The sequence below is a fragment of the Thamnophis elegans genome, chromosome 3, assembly GCF_009769535.1.
Source record: "Thamnophis elegans isolate rThaEle1 chromosome 3, rThaEle1.pri, whole genome shotgun sequence".
NCBI classification, from domain to species: Eukaryota; Metazoa; Chordata; class Lepidosauria; order Squamata; family Colubridae; genus Thamnophis; species Thamnophis elegans.
In genome coordinates, this window is record NC_045543.1 from 42,305,710 (window position 1) to 42,319,763 (window position 14,054).

The following is a 14,054-nucleotide window of genomic DNA, read 5'->3' on the forward strand; positions in this document are numbered from 1 at the left end:
CACTGTTACTGGCCACATAGGTAACTGTCAGCAGAGAAAACAAACCAAGCATGGGATCTTGTTTTGAACATTGAAAACTATTTCCTGTCATGGAAAAAATTGCTTCTTGAAGATGATATTCATTCCTAACTCAACTAGATCAACTTTTTGGGGGAAGAACATACACGTTCAAGGCCCGTATGTAAAAGTCCATCAGGACATTGAATCACCAATGTTAAATAATATATCCCTGAATCATGTATTTCTTGTCCCACACATAATTTTGAGACACATGCTATGTAAGTTACATAAGATAAGATAATATATAAGAACATATTTATGTTCCCTATGAGAGATCCATTTGTGTTGTTGATAGCTCACAACTGCTCACACACATGGTTTGACAATATGAAGTTCGTCATCTTGCATTTAGTGTCTCAGTTGGCGATTGCAACTGTACACTTTTGTAATACAACAGAGTTTTGGGATCTGAATGCACCTGATTCCTTTTCTTGACTTTCATTACCTGATTCAGAATCAAACTCATTGTTAGAGCAATATGCTTGTCAGGTTGGTGATCTAGATATGTTTGAATTTTAAGGAATTATCTTTCGAACAACTTTGCTTCACTGTTGGCAAGATGCTTTGATCATAACACATATGGGTCAGAACCAGGGGTGGGTTCCTGTCAATTCTAACCTCTTCTATAGAAGAGGTTCCACAAATCTACAGTGCCGTTTAGAACCGGTTCCAGCTCCCTCCCCCTGCCCGTCCGCACATCATCAAGATGAAGAGCGAGAGGAGGAATTCTGGGAATTGAAGTCCACAAGTCTTAAAGCTGTCAAGTTTGAACACTCCTGGGTTTTTTTTTTCTAAAGGGTTAGGATGCAAGAGTCTTGTAACTTGACAGCTTTAAGACTTGCATACTTCAATGCCAGAGTTCCTGAGCCAACATTTTGGTTGCTAAGCAAGAGCGTTGTTAAGTGAGTTTCACCACATTTTACAAGTTTGAGGTTTGAGGTTTACTGGATTTATATGCCGCCCTTCTCCCAAGGACTCAGGGTGGCATACAACATAAAACAAAACACATATTATAAAATTTAAAAGGGACATTAAATAAAGTATCCAAAAAACCCAATTGATATTTGCAATAAAAATTTAAAAATTAAATTAAAATTAACAACCAAATTAATCCTATATTTTATTCTATTCAGGTGAGACTGGCTTGCTGGAAAAGCCAACTGTTTGGCCATGCCCACCCAGTCACATGGCTGGCAAGCCATTCCCACCCGGTCACATGGCCAGCAAGCCACTCCCACCTGGTCACATGGCTGGCAAGCCACTCCCACAAAGCAGGCCACACCTACAGAAGAGGTTCTAAATTTTTTTGAAACCCACCATTGATCAGAACCCAATCCATGACCATAAGCAATCCCTGTTCCACTGCAATAATCTAAGAATATGCAGAATGAGTAAATTGATATCCCAGAATCAATATATGCAAATAGTTAAAGCTGATGAAAACATCAAGATGTGATGCAATCCAAACAGATTTTCTACCCTGAGTTTTATTGGCCAAATATGAACTCATATGTTGGATACTTTATCAAGAATTCAGCTGCTTATGTGAAAGCTCACCCTTTGTTCAATGATCAAACACTCTTGCCCTTTTCTACTATCATCTCATCCTTGGATCAAATTGAGAATTGCTTTTGTTAAACTGGAGAACCAGTTTGCCCTAACGGCTAAGGAATCAGACTAGAATCTGGGAGACTGGGAGTTCTAGTTCTACCTTAGGCACAAGGCAATAGAAGTCTAGAGCAGTGTTTTTCAACCACTGTGCCGCGGCACACTAGTGTGCCATGACATAGTGTAAGGTGTGCCGTGGGAAAAACACCCGCCTATAGTCAATATAGGCACAGAGTTAAAATTTTTTAACATTTTCTAATGGTGGTGTGCCTCATGATATTTTTCATGAAAAAAGTGTGCCTTTGCACAAAAAAGGTTGAAAAACACTGGTCTAGAGCAATACTTTATTTATTTATTATATGCTTGGGACTGTTTTAACAAACTGCATCATTGTTTGGTCTGGTCCCTGCAATGCTTCAGAGAGAAAGTTGATACAGAGAGTGGTAAGGACAACCAAGAAGATTATAGGAAGCTCGCTTCCTGTCATTCAGTATGCTGCTTATAAGGGCTAAGTGCTTCTAATCCTGCTTATAAGAGCCATGTGCTTTGAGTTAGAGACCCTACACATCCACTTCATGGTCTATTTTGGTTGTTCCCCTCTGGGAGGAGATTTCAAAGTATTTCTAGCAAGACTAACAGATTCTGAAACAGCTTTGTTCCCTATGCGATCTGTCTAGTAAACTCACAAGATTCGTTTCTCTTGCCATGTACATGTATACATCTATCAAACTAGACTGTGTTGTTTCTCTATGTCATATATGTGGGTATATGCATAATTTTGTATTTATTTATTTTGTTTAGTGTATATTAGAGGTGGAGACCCTTTGAGAGCTGCATGCAATGAAATTTCATTTTGATGTATGCCAATTAGTGTACATTCAAAGTGACAGTAAAGTTATTCTAAATCTAAGTCTAAGTCTAAGTTTATTGAGCTAGATAGGCTATAACAAAATTCTGCAAGACTCCTTGTACTATGCCTTCCCTTCTTTATAGACCTCAGTGAATCAAGAAAATGTTTGTTTGAGCTGCTTCTAAATATTATCTTGTTTCCCAGGATTGAAAGAATGTTTGCCCCTCTTTGCCTAGGAAATGGTTCTTGCTTATTTCTGTCATGATTCTCACTTACAACCCTGTCATGATTACAACCTGGTCTTGATGGGTGTAATAATCTGAGCCTAGTTTGGGCTTAGTCTGAAACCAAACCATGGTGGAAATTAGCCTATTAAAATCACCATTGAAGTTGCTATGAGTTGGAGTTGCTATGGGTTGATGTGACATGGGAATTGCAAATGTCTCCTCTATATAATAAGGCAAAATAAAAGTTTGAATGATTTTGAGAAATAAACACAATCCACAAACTTTTTCCCCAAGGAAATATTTATTTAACCATTCATTGCAGTGTTATACCACACTTCTCCTTAGCATGGAACATATAAAAATAATTTCATCTTATCAACATAACAAAACAGAACATGTTAGACTCACTTGAGAGCAATTTGTCCAAACTTACTTGGTTAATTAAATGAACATGATATTAATTTTGATGTTTTAAATATATACACTATGAAATCCTAATCATTCTTATCAATCATTACTCTAAAAACACTGGGATTTAATAAATGACAGGTCAGAAATAAAGATAGAGCATGCCCAGTCATAATTCTTCTCATAACAATTGGAGCAAATCTTTTCAGCAAAGAGAGCTTAAATGAATATTTCAATAAAAAACCAATTTCTATTATGAAACTTGTAAAAAGTCAACATTCCTAATATGACAAATATTATGGATGAGGAAGCAAACAACTTTCAGTTACATTCTGCTTTACCCATCTGGTGTGCAAAAATGAAAAGGCCCCTTGCAAAATCTTTACAATTTTTCTCTTTGCCCATGGCTTGAATGTAGCAAGATCTTAAATATCCACTGGTATACAATTGCATGGTTAAGACGACATAAGTCTCCAGGTTATCAATACAAAACATCAACCACGTTGAGTCTAACACATTTCCAGTTAGACCACATTTGAGGTGAACATTTCATTCTGACCTCCAATAAAATTTTAAGTCCCATGACAGACGTTGCATCTCTGCAACACTTTCACCAAGGCTCCTTTCACTTCTTTGTTCCTGAGACTGTAAATCATGGGATTGAACATGGGTGTGACAATGCTATAGAACAAGGAGATCATTTTATCCTGGTCTGGTGAATGGCTTACGCCAGGTCTCATGTACATGAACATAGCAGTTCCATAAAACAATGCTACCACAGTCATGTGGGAGGCACACGTAGAGAAAGCTTTAGACCGGCCTTGTGTGGAGCGAATCTTCAAGATGGTTATTAGAATGTGGACATATGTGATCAATATAAAGGAGAAGGGACACAAAAGAATGAGGACAGCAATGACAAACACAATGATTTCATTAATATGAGTGTCAGCACACACAAGTTTTAGCAGAACCACGATGTCACAGGAAAAGTGGTTAATGACATTTGGGCCACAATAAGGCATGTGGAGAGTATTGATTACATGCACCATTGCAAAGAGGAAGCCAAAGAGCCAGGCTGATAAAGCCAACTTGATGCAGACTTTCTGGTTCATCATGAGGGTGTAGCGCAGAGGGTAACATATGGCCACAAAGCGATCATAGGCCATGATTGCAAGGAGGATACACTCAGTAATGGCCAGGCCAAAGAAAAAGTAGATCTGAACACCACAACCAGCAAATGAAATGGTCTTCTTTGGGAACCACAAATTGGTTAATAACTGAGGAAGGACAGTAGTTGTGTAGCAGATGTCTACAAAGGAGAGGTTACTTAAGAAAAAGTACATGGGGGTGTGGAGTTGAGGATCCAGCCAAATGAGCATCAGGATGATCACATTGCCTGTTAATGTGATGCTGTAGACAATCACAAACATCCCAAAGAGAACAAAGCGGGTCTTCAGGTCACTGGTAAGACCCACGAAGAAAAATTCTGTCACTGTTGTTTGATTCGCCATCTCTTCCTCCACTGCAATGGAAGAAACAGCTTCTCCTGTAAAATACAATGGCTTATCTTAGCAAGTATATTAATCAATGAGAGATCCTATTAGAATTTACTGCATTTGTTCACTTATATTAAAGCCAAAGAAGTAAGATTTTTTCAGCAACTCTGGTTTTCTTCATTCCTGCAAATATTACTGGAATAATTCCTACACAGCAGTATATTGTTACAAAATTTCAGTTTTTGTTATTCTATTTATTTGTATATTAAATTCATAAATTAGATTCCTCATCACAATGAGCTCAGAGTGATATTTTGCAAGAATGTAATTCAAATTACTAATAAAAATAAGGAATAAATTGAGGGCATAAGGCATAAAGTTTTAAAAGGAGACAAAGTGGAGCCAAAATAAAATACACTTGTAGCAAAGTGATTATACAAATATCTGAATTATTATTAGCCAAAATTAACAAGATCCTTAAAGACAACTTGTAAGGGTCATGTGAATACATTCAGCTGAAGTATCATAGATAAACTGTGAAGTTCCTTCCAAGCAAGTATGATCAGAAAGTTGAGAGACATGGTGAAACTGTGGCCATTCCCACAATAGTAACTTTTGTCATTTTCTAGAATCATCCAACTGTTGTGCCAATCTAAAAGTAATCAGGACTGGCCCTACATCACTTCAGTGATGTTGGGCTGATGAAGTGCTTTAATTTCCTAATGAGGAAGCAGCCTAAACTAATTTAATAATAAATTAGAATAACAATATAACCAATATTGCAATATTTTAATGCAAATGTAATATTTTATATATTGTAAATAATATAAATAATAATACATAAGAGAGAATACCTTATCAGGTATGACAAATTTGCAATTGAAAGCGAGCAGAAATTTAGGCATCAATCTTGGCATCAGGAGAATGCAATTCCTAGACAACATCAAAGATAGCATTTCTTATTTTTGTGCTCTCCAAATGTGGTAGGAGCACAATTTTCAGAATTCCTAGTCAAAGTTCCCAATATATCAGCACTGGAAAGCAACTTTGCTTTTCATTAGATCCCCATTATCTATCTTTAGGAATAACATGGAAAAATTGAGCAATTTGGCTTCCTGAAATGTGTTTACCTAAAGTTAGATCAAGTGTTCAATTCACAAATACACTCCCCTACTTACTTACTTATTTATTTACTTGCTTGCTTACTTTACATATTTAAAATATTTATTACCACTCTCATTGTTTTCATATTGCTGTCATCATTAGCATCAGAAAATGCTTCCTTTTTTGAATTACTAACAAATTGGGAATCAAAGGCCTTTGTGCATCAGCTTCCAACAACATTGGACCAGCATGAATGAAATACTCCCCAATCTGCTGCAGACCTAAAATAGTTCCATTACATAAGGATTAACCCCCCCTCCCTATTTTTCCTACATAAAATAAATACAACTTGAATGTACAAGTGACAAGACACTAATCAAACCTAGTGCTATTCTGTTGTGTTGAATTACAAGATTCACCATCCTCACTCAGCATGGTCAGGAGAAAAATGCCGTCCAATAGATCTGGGAAATATTAGAGAGGGAAGGGAATGCTAGTTTAGTACAGTTTTAGTAATGGCTTCTTAGAAAATCCTTATATTACAAATTTTCAAATTATTATCTCTAGCCAGTCTTGGATTACAATAAATATCTGCACCTTTAAAAAATTGCTTCCTCTATAGTTTTCAGCTATGAAAAAAACAATAGTAGCTTTTTCTTTACTTACCCAGATTAGTAATGATTAAAAGAAATGGATAAAATGATTCTGTTGTGGGTAATGTGGTACTGAGTCCACCTCTTGCGACTAAACCTCTTTGATTCAACTATGTGCAGCATTTCTGAAGCCAAAGGAGCATGGCTTTGGCTCACGGAGAGATGTTCCTCTATCAAGGTAGATAACTATATGAAATTGCTACAACAGGTATCTAAAGATATGACTAATTGGAGTAGCAAACAATTGTCTCTGATGGGCAGGATTGCGACAGTCAAGACATATGTATTACCAAAATTTTTGTTTTTGTTTCAAACAGCACCAACTAAATTGGACAAATTTTTTTAAAAATCTTTGGAGACAATAGTGACACAGTTTATATGGCAAGGCAAGAAAGCACGAATCAAAGCCCAAACATTGCAAAAACGCAGAGAACTGGGAGGCTTCGGAGTACCCAACTGGGAAGCATACTATAACGCAGCAATCATGACATGGGTGAAAGACTGGGTGATGTTGAGTAGAAGGCGGCTATTGGCTATAGAGGGACATGACCTCCCCCAGGGATGGCATGCCTCCCTCTGGCAAGAAAGAGACACCCCCCATAGGTACTTCATGGGACATTATATTCGGAAGATTTTGATGGGGGTCTGGGAAAAAATGAGGAAAAAATACTATCTTAGGGTTCCGTGCTGGTTGGCACCATTAGAGGCCTTAACGCATCCGAGTGTATTTAATTGGACAAGAAACATAACATATAAAGACATCATGACAGAAGATGGCAACATGAAAACAAAGATGGAATTAGAGCAACAGGGCAGGAATTTGGAATGGTGGGAATATTTACAGGTTAGAAACAGGTTTAAAAGTGATAAGGCACGTTTTGGGATCTACCCAAACCCTCAGGGGCTAGATAACATCTTGTTTGGTGGAGACAAGAAAATGTTATCGAAGATTTACCAATTTTTGACCTGCCAAGATGCTAATGAAGAGATGGACAAAAGCCTTCTAATAGCATGGGAGAGAAACCTAGGCTATGAAATTGAAATGGGCAAATGGTGGGATCTATGGAGTAAGACCATTAAACTTACAACATATACTGCATTCAAAGAAAACATATACAAGATGGTTTATAGGTGGCACTTCCCCCCAACGAGGTTAGCCAAGATGTTCCCTGGGTTATCTCCATTGTGTTGGAAATGTGGAAGAAAGGATGGCACATTCTACCATATTTGGTGGTCCTGTACTGAGGCCACGAAATATTGGAAAAGGATTAAGAAATGGTTAAAAGAGGTTACCGGGGCAAACATGGAATGGAGACCCGAGAACCTTCTACTAAGCATTAAACCAGAAAACATAAGTAGTTCAATATGGCATTTGAGCCTGCATATAATTGTGGCCGCAAGAATAACCTATGCACAATTTTGGAAATCCACTACCATACCGTCGGAAGATGCTATAATTAAAAAGATCTATGAATGTGCAGAAATGGACAGAATGACGGGTTGGCTGAGGGACAAAGGAGAAACAGAACATTATCTTAGCTGGAACCTATGGTATATGTGGGCGACAGGGAGAACAGCAGGGACTTAAAATGGGGAAAGTTAACATGGGTACTGTAATAGATCCCTGAACTTTGCAATGAGAAGATGTGGCTTAGAGACCTAACAATGAGGAAGGAAAGAAAAAGTTGGGCTGTGAATGACTGTCACCACGGGGGGGGGGGGGGAGGGGGGGTTGTATGTTTAAAACGGTATTTGTATCTGTATGTTTTACGCTTAAAAAAAAAGTATAACTAATGAATGCCGATACAAAAGGCTGTATATTTACTTTATATTGTTATGTATGATTTGTCTTTCTTATGTTGCTGTATTTTTCTTTCTGTTTTTTAAAGATAATAATGTTTAATAAAAATTATATTTAAAAAAAAAAGGATTAACTCCCCTCCCATTTTTCCTACATAAAATAAATACAACTTGAATGTACAAGTGACAAGACACTAATCAAACCTAGTGCTATTCTGTTGTGTTGAATTACAAGATTCACCATCCTCACTCAGCATGGTCAGGAGAAAAATGTCGTCCAATAGATCTGGGAAATATTAGAGAGGGAAGGGAATGCTAGTTTAGTACAGTTTTAGTAATGGCTTCTTAGAAAATCCTTATATTACAATTTTTCAAATTATTATCTCTAGCCAGTCTTGGATTACAATAAATATCTGCACCTTAAAAAAATTGCTTCCTCTATAGTTTTCAGCTATGAAAAAAACAATAGTAGCTTTTTCTTTACTTACCCAGATTAGTAATGATTAAAAGAAATGGATAAAATGATTCTGTTGTGGGTAATGTGCTACTGAGTCCACCTCTTGCGACTAAACCTCTTTGATTCAACTATGTGCAGCATTTCTGAAGCCAAAGGAGCATATTAGGTATCTATGTATTCTGTTATTGCTTTCTGTCATACCCAATGGAGATTAAGACAAAATAATCTTCAGAGATGAGTTGAACAGTGATGGTAAAATAGGTCTAAAGAGACCCTTGGCTGATTTTCCAAGGGACATTTCCAATCTTGGGAATCTTGCAACTTCAGGGAGGTGTTTCCAAAGTAAATTTTTAACAACCTTGCATTTTAATGTGCATTTGGGGACTAAAGTTATATATCATAACTGAAGTATATATCATAACAGAGCCAAACATGGAGACTGTACATCAAAAGCTGATAAATTGCATTAGAGGGATGGCAATAGATAGCTCCTTTATATAATACATAGCTGCCAAATGAGGGAGAAATTTAGGGAGAACTTTCTGCTGAAGCTCTGGGCTGGAGCATCTTTAAATATCAGAAGCTTACCAAAATGTTATTTGGTCACATCCTTTTCAAAAGCCATAAACAGATGGATCCAAATTTGTGGAATATCAGAAAAATAGTTGAAAACAAGTGATTTGGTTTATTGATGAGAAAAAAAAGTCTTGTTTGTGGAAGTGGGACTGCAAATCCTCTTAATGATGTCTACTCCCTGGCTGGGGAATAAATAGAAGGAAAGGGGAATGGTTGTCGTAGGAGACAACAGTTTGCATTTCTGAAGATTTTGATCGTTGTGTTTCGTGCCACAAGCACTGCTTGCTAGAACTTAATTTGCAGCCTTTTGGCTGGGAGCTCATGGCCTTACAATTATCGCAAGAAACTGATAAGGTTTGTTACTGCAGTTAACTCATTGAAGGACTATTGCCTGGACAACAGCTGGACAATTTTGTTGGGTGAATGCAATTAATTCACAAGAGGTAAATAAAGAGGGGGGGTTGTGACAAGGAGTCTGTTTCTTGCTTCTGCTAAAGCTGGGTCAGAACAGGTTTTTTTCTAGATTTGCATAAGACTTGATCTAGTGGAATGGGCCTTTGATTTGAAGTTCTTCTCCAAAGTCAAATTTTTGAAAGATTCATATTGATTATGGAGTGGCTCTATATCACAACTGATGCTGTGATTAGAATGAATTGCCATGCTATTGCCACAAGAACACTATTTTGAGAAAGCCGACAATTATAGTGCCCCTCTTTCTCCCTTTCTTCTTGCTGCAGAGACGACCATTTTGTTGAATGTATTATTAGACCTAAAATTTTAGACCTAAAGGGATTTTTTTAAAATCAATAATATCTAATAAATAAAAATTAAGTTGATGGAGCAACTTATTAAGGCGCCATGATGGTGATGATTGGGTCAAGGTTGACTCAGCCTCCAACCTTCTAATGATCTAGTTGTTGGGGGCAATAAGCTGACATTGTAAACTGCTTAGTTAGTTTTGCAGAGCTCTATGGAGTGGTTATATAAGTCTAAGTCAGTGTTTCTCAACCTTGGCAACTCGAATGCTGGCTGGGGAATTCTGGGAGTTGAAGTCCAGACATCTTCAAGTTGCCAAGGTTGAGAAACATTGGTCTAAGTGCTATTGCTGACATTTGCTCTTTTTTTATCTTACACAAATTCTAGTTTGAACGTCAACTAAAACAACATTGGTATGCTAAACTATTCCAGTTTCTGTACACCAAACGTTGATTATACTATGCGGGCTGAATCCTAAATGTTAAAGTTTCAAATTTCTGGTTATAAACCTTACAAAAATATTAAGAAGTTATGATATATTAGAGACTAAATTGACACTGGATCTTCACTCATGGTAAACCTTCAGAGCATTCCCTTTAGCCATTCAAGGATTACACGTAGTGAATTTGCTGAATTCCTGTTCCACCAATGCTCGCTCACGTCACAGTATCTATCATGAGAAAATGGGATCAATTAAGATCCTTTAGTGAAACCTCAGATAAGCAAGTAAGTGGCAAATGCAGACTTCTGTTTCCTCTTAGCCAGGTGTCATTCATACACCCTTCTGTACAGTGCTAGGTTTTCTCTCCATAGCCATACTAATGATGATGCATACTAATGATGGTATATTTGGGAACTGAACAATTCTAAGAGAAGAGATATGAGAGGGAACCCCTGCTTTACATGGAAATGTTTCCTGAAGATGGATATATTGAATGTAATGTGAATGCACAATGTACTGAACAAAAAAAAAGAAACTAGGCAAGAGATCTCTTTGTTGATCAATTATAGTTTGAGATGCTATTGATCTCTGTTTTTTTCATGTAAAATATTTACAAAAATATAATATAATCTTAATTGTATTTTATCATACACACACACACACACACACACACACACACACACACACACACCACATAAGCAGAAGCCACAGAATTCTTGTTGCAATATGTATTTTGACCCATAAGCCAAGGTTTCTATGGTGAGTAAAAAGAAAATGATAGGGTCCTACATTTGTCAACCACAGAACACACACTATATTTCCAGTTGAGGAAAATAACAACCAACCAGCCTACTAGCATTTTTTCAAAGGGCCTTGAAGATCTGGCTCTTTGCCCAGGCTTTTCGCTAGGATGGTTGAAACATGCACATGTATATATCTTGTAACCTGGTTTTGCCATCTTTTTGCTTCTTTGTTTTTACTGTAGTACATTTTTTATTATTTTTTTCTGTGACTTGTACTTTGTGAACTACCCAGAATCTCAAATTCAATATATAAAAAAAAAGAATAAATAAGGTTACAATGTTGACCATGAAAGATCTACATGCTCGGTGTTCTGGAACACTTTATTACTTCACTGAGGGAACATTTCCTTATGTTCTCATGACTTAAGGTCAGTTAAAAAAAATATTTGCTAATATGGCAATTATTTGTTTCTGCTTGGGTGTGCATTATTTGACAGGGGCAGTAAAGATTTCAAATATAGATACTTGAACACAAATTCTAACTTAGCTACTTCTTAGAAAGTAAAGTATGGAAAATATGAGTCTAATAATTATTTTGAGAGGCAAGAATCTAAAGGGACCAGCATATATTTGTCAACAGTCTTATCATGTTTGGATTTACATAATAATATGGCTGGGTCCCAATCCATGGGTTCCTCCATTCTCCCAGGAACATATCTGTCACGTTCTGAGCATGCTCACCAAGTTTGTGTAATGGTGGGAGATAGCCGACAGCTGATTGGCTTACCATCTGACAGCGCCGAGTATAAAAAGGGAGCTGTCAGAAGCCTGCTGTTCCTGTTTCAAAGCTGGTTCCTACTGTTAGCTTGTTGGAATATTGTTGTAAACTTGCTAGCCTTTATTCCTGTCTCCGCCTCAGTCATTCTAGCCATAACCCAATGTCCTAGTACACAATACTGGCGACGAGGATGGGATCGCCGAAATGAAGTCAGGAGCGAGCTGGTCACTACGAGCTGAAGTCACTAGCTGAAGTCACACTTTTGGAACCGAGCTCTGTCACTTGCGACAAGACGTCACTGCTGATTCTGACAGGAATGGCCACCATAACGTTCGTGCCATTCAGCCAGGGCTCCGAGACTTGGGAGTCATACATAGCCCAGTTCAAATGTTTCCTGGTTGCGCATGACATTACTGACTTAACTGATGAAAGAAAATGCGCGCTTTTCCTGTCCGTTTGTGGGTCTGACGTTTTCCACCCAGTGAGGGCTCTCACAGCTCCTGACCCCATCAAAACGGTTCCATGGCTGATGTTCATGGCAAAATTCAAGAGCCATTATGCTCCATCATCATCTAAAATAGCCCGCCGGCACGCATTCCACCGCAGGAACCAAGGTGAAGGAGAGTCTGTCAAAAATTACGTGGCCGCGCTAAGAATGGCAGCTCTCCATTGCGAATTCAGAGACCTTGACGAGGCCTTACTCGACCGTCTGGTTTGTGGCATCCGGGACTTGAGGCTACAGAGGCGTCTCTTAGTGAAGCCTGACCTGTAATTCCAGTCTGCATTCAATGAAGCCCCCACCGCGGAGCTAGCCGTGACCTCCTTGGCCGCTATTAAATAGCATCACCCCTCTGCCAATGCTGACCCCTTGGGAATGACCAGCATGGCTGCGGTTCACCAAGGGGAGGTGAGTGAAGAGTCAGAGCCTGAGCGGGAGCAGGACATCAACCGCCTTAAGGAGGCAAACAAAAAGGGCTTTGCGAGAGGCAAGGGTACCCCTAAATCTGCATGTATTGGGTGCGGAGGCAACCATGAAAGAGCCGAATGCAGATTTAGGCAGGCCCTCTGCCAGCGCTGTGGCCAAAGGGGCCACATTGTCAGAGTGTTTCGGGCCTCCCAGCCGATGTCCACCTCAGGGTTCCAGGCTGGCAAAACTCAAAATTCCTATGGCCTGCTGGAGGGTCCAAAGAAGCCAAGAGTCGAGTGTCACGCCATCCTCCATAATACACCAACTGGTGAAGCAATCAACTGGCAATCGTGCCACAGCATAAAAAAGAAAATCCAGCTGACGGTCTACATCAAAGGAGCTCCATGTCAGATGGAGCTCGATACTGGCTCTGCCACGTCCAGTGTTTCTTGGAGCACCATAAAGAGACTCATTCCACAACTTGTGAAGCGCCATTTGCAGAGCTGCAATTTGACCCTCAGAGACCATCAGGGAAACCTGATCCCTGTAATCGGCACTAGCAAGTTTAAGGTGCAGTTCAAGGGGTTTGAAGGCAGGCTTCCGCTCATAATCGTTGAGGGAAAGCTGCCCAGTCTCCTTGGGCTGGATTGGTTTGATTCCCTTGGCCTGCAGATCAGCGGCATACATAGCGTAAACCAATCCGACCTGGACTGCCTAGTTAGAGAATTTCCCACTGTGTTTGATGGTCAGCTGGGCCATTACACTGGCACGCCTGTGTCTTTCAACCTTGATCCTTCAGTGCCGCCCATCCGCATGAAACTGTGGCATGTGCCAATCGCCCTCAAGCCTAAAGTGGACGCTGAGCTAGACAAGCTCATCATGCAAGTGGTCCTTGAGCTGGTGGACCATGCACGGTGGGAGACCCCCATCATTGTGCCAATCAAGCCTGATGGCAGCGTCAGAATCTGCGCTGACTACCGCTGCTCCATTAACCGCGCATTGCCATCTAACGCCTACCTTGTGCCAGTGGTCCAACACCTACTTCACACCTTGGGCGAAGGCTCCATCTTCATGAAGCTGGACCTTGCCCAGGTGTACCAGCAGCTGGTGGTTGATGATGACGCGGCTGAAGCCCAAACCATCATAACTCACCGGGGCACTTTCAAATGCTGCCAATTGCAGTTCGGGG

General features: G+C 39.3%; 1 protein-coding gene across 2 annotated transcripts; it reads right to left on the minus strand.

Moving 5' to 3' along the window:
* Nucleotides 1-3,135: 3,135 nt before the first annotated feature.
* On the minus strand, nt 3,136-5,898 carry LOC116505392 (olfactory receptor 2A12-like). 2 transcript variants are annotated; one of them, XM_032212606.1, is made up of 2 exons: nt 5,884-5,898; nt 3,136-4,664 (listed from the first exon to the last, which is right to left on the minus strand). In XM_032212606.1, exons 1-2 carry the CDS (start codon nt 5,896-5,898, stop codon nt 3,726-3,728), a joined length of 954 nt encoding a protein of 317 aa, XP_032068497.1. In that variant the 3' UTR covers nt 3,136-3,725. The 2 variants fall into 2 exon arrangements, with proteins under 2 accessions (XP_032068497.1, XP_032068496.1); XM_032212605.1 differs by lacking the exon at nt 5,884-5,898 and adding an exon at nt 5,504-5,566 and having other exon boundaries at nt 3,136-4,699.
* Between the last annotated feature and the right edge of the window lie 8,156 nt (nt 5,899-14,054).